General features: G+C 32.9%; 1 protein-coding gene across 4 annotated transcripts; it reads left to right on the forward strand.

Annotated features, from left to right (window-relative positions):
• Positions 1 to 1,855: 1,855 nt before the first annotated feature.
• LOC105337053 (tripartite motif-containing protein 2) lies at positions 1,856 to 10,647 on the forward strand. 4 transcript variants are annotated; one of them, XR_010714082.1, is made up of 5 exons: positions 1,856 to 2,361; positions 3,987 to 5,734; positions 5,867 to 6,629; positions 8,062 to 8,125; positions 8,259 to 10,639. XR_010714082.1 is itself a non-coding variant. In XM_066084911.1 (3 exons), exons 2-3 carry the CDS (start codon positions 4,017 to 4,019, stop codon positions 5,880 to 5,882), a joined length of 1,734 nt encoding a protein of 577 aa, XP_065940983.1. In that variant the 5' UTR covers positions 1,856 to 2,361; positions 3,987 to 4,016; the 3' UTR covers positions 5,883 to 10,647. The 4 variants fall into 4 exon arrangements, 1 of the variants encoding a protein (XP_065940983.1); XR_010714080.1 differs by having other exon boundaries at positions 5,867 to 8,125; positions 8,259 to 10,647; XR_010714081.1 differs by having other exon boundaries at positions 8,062 to 10,640.
• Positions 10,648 to 14,633: the final 3,986 nt, after the last annotated feature.

A 14,633-nucleotide genomic window follows, 5' to 3' on the forward strand; every position in this document is an offset into this window, starting at 1 on the left:
GTTACATGTAAAATCTGTTTTCTGAACAAAATGAAGATATCACAATGCACAACATAACTAGAAGTTTGAATTGCACTGAAATTAGGAATCTAAAGTTGTAGTGCTCTAATAGTAATTAGTAATTACTAATTAGTAATTGTAGTATTATAATATTGAAAAAAAAATGTTTATCATCATCCTGAAAACCTTTTGCCACAAAATAAAGTTCCTTACTAAACTCTTTAAATATGTAATTTTCCAGTAACACTTTTATCGGTGTACTAGAATTTTTTTATGGGGGGGGGGGGGTTAATTCATAGCATAAATATATTAGTAGGATCAAGAGATGACACTCAAAATGTTTACCAAAAACAGAGGTACGGACCTCTTTGATACAACCAACGGTCAACTTAATTTTTATTACATTTAAATATTTTGTTATATTTTATTTTCTAATTTTCATAAAACATGCACCTCATAATGTTCAAAAATTTATTCCTAATTCCTTCATTTAACTAAATGTTTATTGATTTGAATTGAATAAACTTGCATTCTGTGATATTTTATGTTCTTTGTTTTTTTTATATGAAAATGCCCTGTATATATTTGTTTTGCTTTATGAAAAATTGAGAGTATTTCTGCACATATAATGAATAAATAAGAAGCAACACGATCTCCCTGTCTACAACCCCTTTGTATGTCAAGTTGTACTGATAAAAGCCACTTTGTAAAATGCAGGCAAGGAGTTGTGTTTGAAATTTTTATTTACTGTATAATGTTTTAGTTTTATATATATATATATATATATATATATATATATATATATATATATATATATATATATATATATATATATATATAAAGCAAACCAAAGAACAACAACAACAACAACAACAAAAAACGACAATAAAACCACCAACAAACCATACACACACAACAACAACCCACACACAAACTAAAAGTACAAAAAGTAAAACTTTAAAGAGTACCGACCATGACACAGTCTGCCTTTTCAAAATTAGGGTGGACCAGAAGATCTGGAATTTAATGTATCTCTGTGTACGACATTTGGTCATAGACAAAGCGAGTATTTTCCCCTATGTATCTACCTTCTATGAAACCAGACTGTGTATTTGAAAGAATAAAAGTTAACTTGTTTGATTCTAAAACTTGGACAACCAAATGTAATCTTGAATAGAGCATTTAAAAGGGTTATTTGTCGCCTATTTTTGTTGTTGTTTTTTGTTTTAGTTTTTTATTTTTAATATTAAACTGTCTTGGTTTGTCCCCTTTTGACAATCACGAATTAATTCCAAGCACTTTGAGGTAGGGAACTCTTTTTTAAAAAGAAAAATGCCCTTACATCATGTAAAGTACCAGTACCCATTAAGTCAATCTTTTTTCATTGTTTTGTTTAATTAGTTCCAAGGCTCTAAATTACAGAAATATTTTGTCGGTTTTTACCCTCCTCGATCCAGCGAGCTCGATGACGTGGCTAATAACTTTACCCTCCGAATGCCATTGCGTTAATTATTTTCATCTAATTTATCGAAATCAGTGGAAGCATCTGATTCAAAATCCATGATTAACTGAAATCGTGTTATATGCTACAACTATTTTTTTAGAGATCTGTAAGACTCATTAAAGGGAACAACATTGTATAAAGAGAGATATAATTTTATATGTCCCAGAATCGATCAAATAATAAGTGATTAACTGAGTTAACTACACAAGATATCGATTTTATTCAGCATTGTTTTTGAAATATGAAACGGGGCCATGCATATTTGATTAAAAAAAACCCAGACATGTAGTTTCGTTTTTGAAGGTAGGGTGTAGTCTCTTTTAAAAACAGTAAAAAAAAAAAAAAATAGCTTCCATTTGTGTTCACTGTTGATTTCCTTATTTTCACATGCTCCCAAAGTGGGGGAGGGGGACAACTCCCTTATACATGTAATTCATTTTTTTTTGTATGTAAATTTAAGAAAAATGACTACTGCGATAAAAATCCCCCCGATGTTGCGTGTCTGAAATAGAAAGCGCTCCTGGGAAAATGATATCACGTTATCTGTCACTGGTGGCCATGGTTACGTTGTATCCTGGCGCCATGGGTCTCCGATAGTCTAACACTAAACGCTTCCCCTAACGATCGTCTCTTACCATTTCACGCAGCATATAACTTTGATAGTAAATATGCATAAAGACGAAAGGAGATTTCGATGTCCAGTGTCCTAAGTAATTAGGAAAAATACGTAATTTTGGAGAAAACTCACGAGACCAAAATAAACTATCGGAAACACATGAATTTCGGAAACGCATGACGGCAAGATACCAGACTAGAAAATTGAGGATATCTAGATAAACACGCCATATTCGATTGAGGTTTGTATTTTTAATAATATTTTGACTTTTACATGAAAATACAGCATGAACTGGCAATTTATGTTTTATTAAATTTCATCAAATATTAAGAGAAAGATTTCGGCTGTAAAAAGTAGGCCAACGGCCTGCTTATGGCCGTGGTTTAGGGGGCCGTTAGGCGAGGGGAGGGGGTGTCTTGAACGCCGTTTTCAGACCAAATATCAAGCCAAACTAAATATCAACCAGAATGAGAATGTACTTAATTTGTTTGGGAAGGAAAGGACGCTGAGTCCTGTAGGAAGACTTTTTCGGTATTTGTATGTAATGTGTTCCTATCGTGCCCTTCCATTTAAATAAGGGGGATGTGCGGTCATCTTGTACATTTGCGAATAAAAATGTAAACATTTCTTGAACTGGCTTGTTTTTTGCCCAAAACTGAATAAAACTGTTGTCAATAGATAGATATGAGGTTCTACATGTTGTTTTGTATGGCAAATTACGCATACAAGAGCATAAAAACGCCCTTTTAAATTTAATAGAACTGCGCAGCTACAAACTTAAGTTCAAGATCTAAACATCTGAAAAAAGTATTAAAAGAGGTCATTAGTGTCCACTCTACAACCATTTGTTAAGGAAGAAGTCTAAACTTGCTTATTTGAGTTGTAACTTTGACTCAAAAGTAGGTACCCTGTTCTTAAAATGGTTCTCAAAAACCATCAATTCGCAAAATCCCTTTTTGGACCCCTATCCTACTTCTAAAATAATTTAATTTGATTTATACTTATAGAACTGGAAAAAAACCCATTGGAACTGTTATAGAAATGTCTGTCGCATTCAACACAAATTGTTTTAAATTGTCATTTAAATTTTGTCTGTGAAAATATAACGTCAATGTGCCTCCATAGAAACAGGAGTTCCAAGTGGATTTTACTTGTTCTAAAAATAAATCCCATGCTGACTGATAAAAAACAGGGTACCCTATTTTGATGCAAAATTACTAAAATGTTGTGCAAAATTCAATCCTTTTCTCAACAAATGGTTTTATCAGATTTTTAAACCTTCAAAAAAAAAAGTCTGCAGCTGTGCAGTTCTACAGCTGTTCTTAGTGATTTAAAAGGCATTGTACTGTTTGTTCTTGTATGCGTAATATGCATACAAAAACAACATGTAGAATCTCATATTTATTAATTATATTATATTAATTAAGTTTTAGTTCGTTTTGGGCAGAAACAAACCAGTTCATGAAATGTTTACATTTTTATTCTCAATTGAACAAGATGTCCACACACCCCCTTTAACTATTAATAATCAATATTGCTTTCAATATTAAGAAAAAGATGGCAAAATAGCTTAGCCCAGTAAATTTTAATAAATATTGACCATGTTACTCCAACCACACACACTATGTGAAAAATCAGGGGTTTTGTGTTCATTTTATATTTTTTATACCTCTACATCCGCTTTGTAGGCAATGTTTGAACAACCTTAACTACTTGTCCAAATCATACAATCTCATAAGTAAAATGTTTAAACATTACAAAAAAGACAGTCACTATATTTATATAATGTACTCTGCACACAAAATGACAGTTTATTGCTTAAAAAATATATACCTAAACGGTTTTAGAAATTTGTTTATTTTTAAGGTTGTTCTACAATAAGTTAAGTGTCTGACCATGGATCCTAGGGCTTGGGTCAAGGATGTGTTCCAGTGTCGTCTCTGCGAGACCCCTGGTTCTCCTATGTATTGTGATATTTGTCACATACATCTGTGTAAAGCCTGTGTAGGGGAACATATCTCTGATCCATCTATAGAACACAAAGTAGTCCCACTTGAGAACCGTGGATTTACTACTTATTATCCTAAATGTCCAAAACATTCTACAAAACAATGTGAACTTCGTTGTGAACAATGTGACATTCCTATTTGTTCACAATGTATATCCTCTGGTGAACATGAACAGCACGGAAAAGTTGACATTTTGGAAAGTATTGAACACAAAAAGTCCATAATACAGAGGGATTTACAAGAACTAGAGAAAACAATATATCCCAAATACCAAGAGATTGCCTATAACTTTCAAATGCAGAAAGCTGATCTAAATAAAAATACACAGAAATTGACAACAGCCATCGACAAACATGGAGAAGCCCTGCACAGAGAAATAGACACCATAATACAGAAGCTGAAATATGATCTCGGTGAAATGGACTCAAAACACCTGGCTGTCCTTAAAAAAGAGGAAGATAAAATCAAACGCACCATTTCTGAAATCACACAGTGCATTACAGCTCTGAAGGAAGTACTAAACTCTAATGATGTCAGCCTTGTCTCTGCCTACAAATCTAGGAATGCACAATTCAGAAGACCGCCTCCTAGACTCACTATTTCATTGCCGAGTTTTACCCCACATAAGTTAAACAAAGAACAGCTTTTTCAACAGTTTGGGTTTATATCAAAAGTACCTTTTAAAACAGAAAAACCTGTCTGCACAATGAATTTTCCAGGTGCCGAGTCCTCCCTTCCAGACAGACCGCTCATTGATGAACCAAGGCTCATCGCCAATATAAACACCAAACAAATAGGATTATGTGGCGTGTCTTGTTTGAGGGATGATAAAATATGGGTTTGTGGTGACGGTGAGAATACAATAAGACTCTATGATCTGGGGGGAAATCTAGCGAAGTCAATCCCAACCAAGTCAGGTAACAAGTCATCAGAAACGCATGTAACAGTTACAATGAGTGGGGATCTAGTTTACACTGATTTCAGTAACAGGACTGTGAACATAGTGAAGAATACACAGATACAGACCCTGATAAGACTACGAGGGTGGAAACCTTACGATGTCTGTAGTACCTCCACTGGTGACCTCCTGGTTGTTATGGAAAGTGATGATATGAGACAAGCAAAAGTTGGGCGTTACTCTGGGTCCACAGCGGTACAAAGTATTCAGTTCAATGACATAGGACAACCTCTCTATTCATCTGGCAGTTCGAATTCTGTTGGCTTTGTCAAAGAAACAGCAATGAGTTACAATTCAAAATACATCAGCGAAAACAGGAACCTAGATGTTTGCGTGTCAGACTTCGGAGCCTGTGCAGTAGTGGTAGTCAATCAGGCCGGGAAATTCCGGTTTACCTACACTGGCTTTCCCACTACTATGAAGGGACAGTTTCGGCCATGTGGCATCACTACAGACAGTCAGAGTCGGATCCTGACAGCAGACTTTCCCAACCAATGCATTCACATCCTGGATCAGGACGGACAATTCCTCCGCTACATTGACAACTGCCATTTACAGCGTCCAAAGGATTTATGTGTGGACACCAGAGACAACCTCTTTATTGCTGAGTTCAAAACAGGGAACGTGAAAATAATTCAATATCTAATGTAAACAAACTATGCACATACCTATATGTATTCAAGTTTGCATTGTGTTTGTAAATTTATAATTGAATTTGGCCTTACAAACTTGTAAACGAGTAATCATTTCTGCTGATTAAGCTTACACTCGTTTTGTAGATTTGGCTACAGTTAAAGTATAAAGAAATCATTTTTGATCAGTTTTGATATCATCATACGTCCTAAATCATTTGAAGAATACAAGAGCAGTAACCCTTTCCTTGTGATTGTTAAATTCATAGAGGTCTGAAACAAACAGCCCGTCTTGGTGAGGTACCTGTAAAGGGCGAAACGAAATAGAAACGAAACGAAATATACCGAAACGAAACGATCCATACCGAAACGAAATCAAAACGAAACCTACCGAAACGACGTTTTAAATTCTGTTGTAAAAGACTTGAACAAAAGAAATAAAGTTGTACGTATTGCCGACAAGTTTGGGTGGGATGTCGTGCAAGAATATCAAGATGACCTTAATACTGATGATGCTGATGATGCTACTAAGCTTAGACAAGCTATTTTTAGAGCAAAGAAAAGAAACAACAACAGGAAGCCTCATGAGCGTAACAACCGTTCGTATTCTGGACAAGATTTGTAGGGCATTCCGGGACTCTTTTTTTGCGTCCGCATGGGCAGGATTTTGGATCAAGTTTCACCAGAGCAGAGTATGGAAGATATCCCTATTATCAGCCGTTCACATCATCTCAGCAATGGTACAGAAAGGCGGCATCATCTTCAAGTGGAAGTAGCGGAGCAGCAGCCCGGAACATCTGCTTCTACTGCAACAAGTTCGGACACTGGGCCAACAAATGTTCGGAAAAGGGAAACGACAGTTTCACAAACACAGCACCAGCAACAGCATCAGGCAGCAAACAATGACTTGGTGAGAGACTGTATTTTGTACAATGTGTTTGAATTTAAAAACTCTACTTCATCCAAAGTTAAAGGCAATTTAAAAATACATTTAGATTTTTGGGAAAGCCAAATACATGCTTCAGATTTTATTATGAATGATATACGGTATGGTTATTTTATTCCATTTGTAACTGAGCCGATAGCAGTGTTGCTGAAGAATAACAAATCTGCATTTCAGCACAGAGATTTTGTTGAGTCTGCTATTAATGAGTAATTGGTTTCAGGAATAGTTGTGGAGCAGACAGATAAACCTTTTGTTGTTAATCCTTTATCTGTAGCTGTTGACTCGGAAGGTTAATGTAGGTTGATTTTAGACCTTAGACACGTTAATCATGTATTGACAAAAGAAAATTTAAAATGGAAGGTATTGTGCATGCATTACAAATGGTTATGAAAAGGGGATTCATGTACAAATTTGACTTAAAGTCTGGGTATCATCAAGTTGATATTCATGAATTACATCAAAAGTATCTAGGATTATCATGGAAGTTTGAAAGCAAAACCAGATATTTTATTTTTACATGTTTACCTTTTGGATTATCAAGTGCTCCATATTAATTTACAAAGTTGCTCAGACCATTGGTCAAATTTTGGAGATGTAAAGGATTTAAATGTATTGTTTATTTAGATGACGGATGAGGTATAGCTGAAGATTATGCTACCTGTGTAAAGGTTGCTATGGAAGTTGAAAAAGACTTACGTTGTGCAGGTTTTGTAGTGAATAAAGAAAAGGGTGAATTTAAACCTAAGCAAGTTATTAAGTGGTTAGGTTTTGTATGGAATACAAACAATGGAACTCTTGCAGTACCAGACGAAAGATATTTAAAATTTCAGGAAGATATTAAATTTGTTGCTCATAACAAAAATTCTATTATAGCAAGACAGTTGGCTAAAGTTACAGGGAAGATTGTTTCATTTTCATTTAGCCTTCGTAATATTTGTTATATTATGTCTAGATACATGCATGTAGCTATAGCAGAATGTTTATCTCAGATTATCTTATTCAATGATAATATAATTTACGAAATTATGATTTGGTTAAACAATTGTAGATTTCTAGCCAGAGTGTGTCATTTTGTAAGTGATAATCCTCCTGAGCAGATTTTATATACAGATGCAAGCAACACGACAGGAGCAGGTTATTCTGTTAAAACTCTGTAAAAATTCTGTAGTTCATTACATGTGGACACCCGAGCAGAGGTGTCAAAGTTCTACATGGAAAAAACTTAAAGCTGTTTAAAGCTGTACAAGTTACATTAGAAAGTCTGAAGAATATGTTAAGTAAAAGGTTACTTAAGTTGTTCACCGATAACCAAAATGTTGTAAGAATTGTAGGGAAAGGCAGTATGAACAAAGAATTACAAAACTTAGCACTGTCAATCTTTACTGTTTGTTTGCAGAACAAAATTAGATTAAAAACAGAATGGATTCCAAGATATGAGAATGAAATTGCCGATGCTTACAGTAAGATTTTTGATTTTGATGACTGGTCTGTGGGTGATCATATTTTTCAATTGTTTAATAGGAAATGGGGTTCTTATGAGTATGATTTATTTGCAGATTGTAATAACAATAAATTGGAAATATTATATTCCAGATTTTGGAATCCAATTACAGCAGGAGTAGATGCTTTTGGGTTTGACTGGTCAGTTGGTAATAACTGGATTGTACCTCCAATTAATTCAATTGCAAGAACAATTAATCATTTGAAATTTTGCAAAGCAAGAGGGACTCTTATTGTTCCAAAGTGGCCGACAGCAACATTTTGGTCTATTTTGGTTTAACCATTTTCTGGAAATTTCAAGATTTGGTTAAAGAATGGGTGGACTATTATAAGCCTCATATGTTTTTTCAGAAAGGGTCTCATGAAGAGAGCGTATTTGCTGAACCACAATTTCAAATGAACGTGTTGGTACTTCGTATCGATTGTACAGATTTCTGAAAAGTTTTTGCCTTTGGTATTCCTAATTTTATCATATTGTGCCTTGATGGAGCAATATGACTAATTTAGCCTTGATGGGCACATGAACTGTTTAGCCTTGATGGGGCATTGTGTTTGATTTAGCCTTTATGGGACACATTGACTTAATAGCCTTGATGGGGCATATACATGATTGATTTAGCCTTGATTGGGCATTGTGTTTGATATAGCCTTGATGGGGCATTGTATTTGATATAGCCTTGATTGGGCATTGTGTTTGATTTAGCCTTAATGGAGAATTGTGTTTGATATAGCCTAGCTTAATGGTGTATTGTGTTTGATATAGCCTTGATGGGGCATTGTATTTGATATTTGATGAGAATTTTCTGTTTTGGCCTTTATTGGGCATTGTAATGTGTATTAAGTGTAATTAAAGAGATTCAAGATCCAAGACTAAAGGAAACAGTGTTTGGAATGGGTAATATAGTACTGAACAGCAGATCTGAAAATACCTATAAAAAGTATAGAACTTATTTTCTGAAATTCAAGGCTTGGTATAAAACATTTGATTTTCAGGATTTACCTGCTTTACCCTCTACAGTCGCAGTTTATTTGATACAGATCAATTCTTCAGCAGCGGTTATTGATGCAGCATACTATAGTATTCAATGGACTCATTGCATAAACCTGGTTAACAATCCGTGCGATAACAGTCTTATGAATTTAATTTTAGAAGGCGGAAAAAGATTAAGGACCTATAGTTAAGAAGAAACCTATTACACCAGAAACTTAAGAAAAAAATATGGATAAGTTTTCAGGTTGAAAATTTGTATCACTCCAGACTTGTTTGCATGGTACTATTGGGTTATGCTGGTTTTCTGAGGTACGATGAACTTGTACATATTAAGATGTGTGTATTAAGTTTCATCAATCTGGTTCACATATTGAAATCAAAATTGAAAAAAGTAAAACAGATGTGTTTAGACAAAGTAACATAGTCGTTATAGCTAAAACAGGAAATAAACTCTGTCCTCTTAGTTATCTTGAAAAATATATATCATACACTGGTCTTTTGTTTCAGTTTGAAGAATTTATTTTCAGAGCAGTCACATTTTTTAAGAAAGAAAATGTTTACAGGTTGAGTAAAATAAACAAGCCTTTGACATATAATAGAGCGAGAGAACTTCTGTTAGATGTTCTTAAAATTGTTGGAGTTGATTTCAAATAATATGGTTTACATCGTTTGAGAAGTGGGGGAGCTACAACAGCAGCTAATAAAAATGTTCCAGACAGGCGCTTTAAAGTACATGGTAGATGGCGTTCAGAAAATGCAAAAGATGGATATGTTTTGGATTATTATTTTGGAGTATTAACGAAAAGTTATCTGTTACTTTGAATCTTGGATTATGATATCTTTAATTTCTTAATTGCATAATTAGTATACCGTTGGTGTCGAACTGGTTGATAGGTCACTCACTCTAACACCTGTGTTGTTGTAATTTATAAAATACGTAGAATAGAAATACTTTATGTTCGGATGAGTGAAACGAAGGAGAACATAAATACATTTCTGTAAGTGGTATTTTTTACGGACTACTTATTTTAGCGCTGTTATACAAGTAGTTGTTTGGTTGTAGTATATATAGAACTGATCAGTTATAGACAGGTCATCGAAGAGCAATCAACCCTTTCGAACACGATTTTTTTTTGTTTATAGGTACTTGTGTGAAATATAATTGAAATGTATTTATATATAATATTTACATTGTATTTTGTAGATATATTTGGAATTATACAATTATTGGGCCTAATTCCAGTTCATCGCTATTAAAGTCGCGTGCTGATTGTAAATTACGGCGAATAAACTGGTTGATAGCTCACTCACTCTTACACCTGTGTTGTTGTTATTTATAAAATACTTAGAATAGAAATACCTTATGTTAGGATGAGTGAAACGAAGGAGAACATATACGATTAAAGGCTAAAAATAAGAGTAAGTCATAATAAAAGAGAAGACTACGCATATTTTCAAATAAGTATTTTGAAATTAAATTGCAGGCACGAGCATATTTGCAGCAGCAGCTAATTTACAGTATGAACGTATAAATAAATTGCGAAGGGAACCTTTATCAGTGTCAAATTTTATATAACAAGTGTTTGAACTATGTAAATTTTATATGAAGTAAAGAATAACCCTTACTTATTATACATATAATTATATACCTTAATGATTTCAAAAATATTCTGATATTTTCGTTTCGGTAGGTTTCGTTTTGTTTTGATTTCGTTTTGTTTTGTTTCGTTTCGGTAGGTTCCTTTTTGTTTCGGTAGATTTCGTTTCGTTTCGGTAAATTTCGTATCATTTCGTTTCTATTTCGTTTCGCACTTTACAGGTACCCGTCTTGGAACGTAAACAAAACCCTCTTCTTTTAATAAAGACGTCTTTGTAGTAAAGATTTTCAATGGAAAATAAATAATCATAAATATTGATAAATGTAAAATAAATCAAGTAATTTGATTACGGTTTTTTGAATCTGGTAGCATTTTCAGAAAAAAACACATCTACGTTCAAATAGACTGGCGGTCAGCCATTGGCCCTTATTAATAATCTTCAAACTTCCTTTCAAAATTCATTATCTTCAGGACGAAAGTGAAATGAACTAACGTTATCGCACAAAGTTTCAAACAACGAATTTATCAAAACGCTTTCACAATGATTAAATTTGTAATGATGAATATAGGTACCTCGAGGCAACAGAAGTTTACCTATAGTTTATTCACCGTATGTAATTTATTTTAATACAGATTCTTCACAAAATTAACTTAATATGCAGTAATGGCGAGAAAACGAGGAAAATTGTAGTTTAAGGACACATGAGACGTTCCTAAATTTAATATAATTTTCCTTGTTATTTAATTGTAAAATTCAGGGTACATTACCAGGCTCTTTTCGGAGCTAGAATATTTCGATTTTTTCTTAAAATAGCATGCAAAATGCATTTGAATGCTTGTAAATAAAGCCATACTATACATTTTCAACTGAACACTTTATATCTAAATAAAAAAAAGAATCATAGTACATAAAAATATAATTATAAAATCACTAAGTGGAAATCTTCACATTGTGGAGAAAGGAAAAAATAGAAAAAATGAAAGATAGGTCGCATCTGACCTTAAAAAGATGTCTGAAATGTACATGTCTTCACAGAATAATAACACAAAAAGCAAATATCGAAGACTTTTAATTATTTTACTCATTATTATTTTAAAGTGCAATTTTAATGTGTGTGTGTGTGTGTGTGTGTGTGTGTGTGTGTGTGTGTGTGTGTGTGTGTGTGTGTGTGTGTGTGTGTTGGTGTGTGTGTGTTGGTGTGTGCGGGGGAGGGGTGGGAGGTGGGGGTGAGGGGTGTATTGTGTTGGATTCTGCAATCAAAAGTTTTTATCTTAAGTATTTTTTTTAAGTCTACACACACACACAGCTTAAGTAACTTGAAAACAAAAATTTGGATCAATATTCTTCTTTCGGCACACATTAAAATTGCATTCTCAATTAATAATGTATAAAGTAAAATAAGTTCTTTGATTAGATTATTTGCTTTTAATGTTAATATTCTGTGTATACTCGTACCCTTTCAGACATGATCTTTCTGCACTGACAGGGCAACTTACAAATAAATCGTTTTTTCCTCTATTATATATAATCGGAATGAACCATGCAGCAGATACAAACTTATTCTATTTTAAAAAGGTAAAATTAAAATAAATATTAAAAAAAAAAAGGTTTCCAATTTCATTACATAATTAACATATTGATCTTTTTGTTTTAATTAAACGTTGTTATCAAACATTAAAGATTCAACCTGCAATGTCGTAAATTCTTAAATTATTTCAGATTTGGCAGAACCGTCTTCTATAAATTCAGAAAATAAAATCAAAAGTATCGGTAAATAAAATAAAGTTTTAGATTCTATATATATGGCATGAAATAAGCTATATTTAAGCAAACATTTTCTCTCGACTTTTAATCAAGTAATATATGCTAAATGTGCCAAACTATGTCGATAGAAATCATAGACAGATGTCAAAATCTGTTTTCTGAACAAAATGAATATATCACAATGCACAATATAACTGGAAGTTTTAATTGCACTGAAATTAGGATGCTAAGTTGAAGTCCTCTAAAACTGTTGTGATAAAAAATGTTTATTTTCATCTTGAAAACCTTTTGCCACAAAATAAAGTTCCTTACTAAACTCTTTAAATATGTCTCTTTTATTGGTATAGTGGAGGTTTTTTTTATTGGGGGGGGGGGGGGGGGGTAATTTATAACATAGATATATTAGAAGGATTAATATATGATGCAGAATTTTCAAAATAGAGGTGACTCAAAATGTTTACTAAAAACAGAGGTACGGACCTCTTTGATTCAACCAACGGTCAACTTAATTTTTATTACATTTAAATATTTTCTTATATTTAATTAGCGGGGTCATGACAATGATACCGTAAAATCTAAATATTTAAATTTTTCAGTGTCTTTGATAATTTTCTATCATAAAACACGCACCTCATTATGTTAAAAAATGATTCCTAATTCCTTAATTTAACTGAATTTTCATTGAATTGAATAAATTTGCATTCTGTGATATTTTATGTTCTTTGTTATTTATGAAAATGTCCTTATATATATATATATATATATATATATATATATATATATATATATATATATATATATATATATATATATATATATATATATATATATATATATATATATATATATTGTTTTGCTTTATAAAACTTGAGAGAATTTCAGCACAAATAATGAATAAAGAAAAGGGAATAGGATCTTCTTGTCTACAACCCCTTTGTATATCAAGTTGTACTGATAAAAATTCACTTTGAAAATCCAGGCATGGCAATTTGTATTTAAATTTTTTTCCCCACTGAATAATATACATGTATAATTTAAAAAAAACAAACGAACACCCCCCTGCCCCTTCCCCTGCCCCCCCCCCCCCCTAAAAAAAAAACAAACACACGCACAAAAAAAAACAACCCACAAACAAACAAAAAGTAAAACTTTAAAGATAAACGACCATGACACAAAGTCGGGCTTTTCAAAATCAGGGAAGACCAGAAGACCTTGGATTTCATTTATCTCTGTGTAGGACATCTGATCATAGACAAAGCGAGTATTTTCCCCTATGTATCTACCTTTCATGAAACCAGACTTTGTATTTGAAAGATTAAAAGTTAACTTGTTTGATTCTAAAACTTAGACAATTAAATATAATCTTGAATAGAACATTTAAAAGGGTTATTGGTCGTCTATTTTTTTTTTAATTTCTTTTATATTTAATATTAAACTACCAATACCCGTTAAGTCAATCTTTTTTCATTGTTTTGTTAAACTAGTTCCAAGGCTCTAAATAACAGAAATATATTGTCGGTTTTTTAACCCTCCTCGATCCAGCGAGCTCGATCACGTTGCCTAATAACTTTACCTTCCGAATGTCATCGCGTTAATTATTTTCATCTAATTTATCGAAATCAATGGAAGCATCTGATTCAAAATCCTTGACTTATTGCAATAGTGTTATATGCTACAACTATTTTGAAGGGAAGTAAATTTATGTATTAAGAGAGATATAACTTTAATCTGTCCCAGAATCGATACAAAAATAAGTAATTAACTGAGTTCTCTGCACAAGAAATCGATTTGTGAGTTGATTTTAATCAATCCTCCTATGCAGTTACACAGACAAACCGAAAGTGAAACAGTGTTTGGACCTCAGCACAAATCATTGCTGCTGACAAGACTTAGTTCTTGTAAATAATTGATAAATTCGATGTAATGTATGCTAAAGCATTGTTTTTCAAGGAATTTATAAATACCTTGAAAATAGTCAGATTTTAAATGGTACGAACAATTAAAATATATTTTTGTAGTCATATGTATTCCTACTCCAGAGTTCAATATAGTCTCGTTCAACTCGACGCTCGGCTATCTCCGTAAATCCTTGTCGGAGATTTACGGTGTCAGCT

This window comes from Magallana gigas, chromosome 5 (genome assembly GCF_963853765.1).
Source record: "Magallana gigas chromosome 5, xbMagGiga1.1, whole genome shotgun sequence".
In the NCBI taxonomy this organism is placed as follows: Eukaryota; Metazoa; Mollusca; class Bivalvia; order Ostreida; family Ostreidae; genus Magallana; species Magallana gigas.

What these genes read in the sequence shown, in the direction of transcription:
- LOC105337053 (XM_066084911.1), top strand. Translation starts at nt 4,017, where the DNA reads ATGGATCCTAGGGCTTGGGTCAAGGATGTGTTCCAGTGTCGTCTCTGC.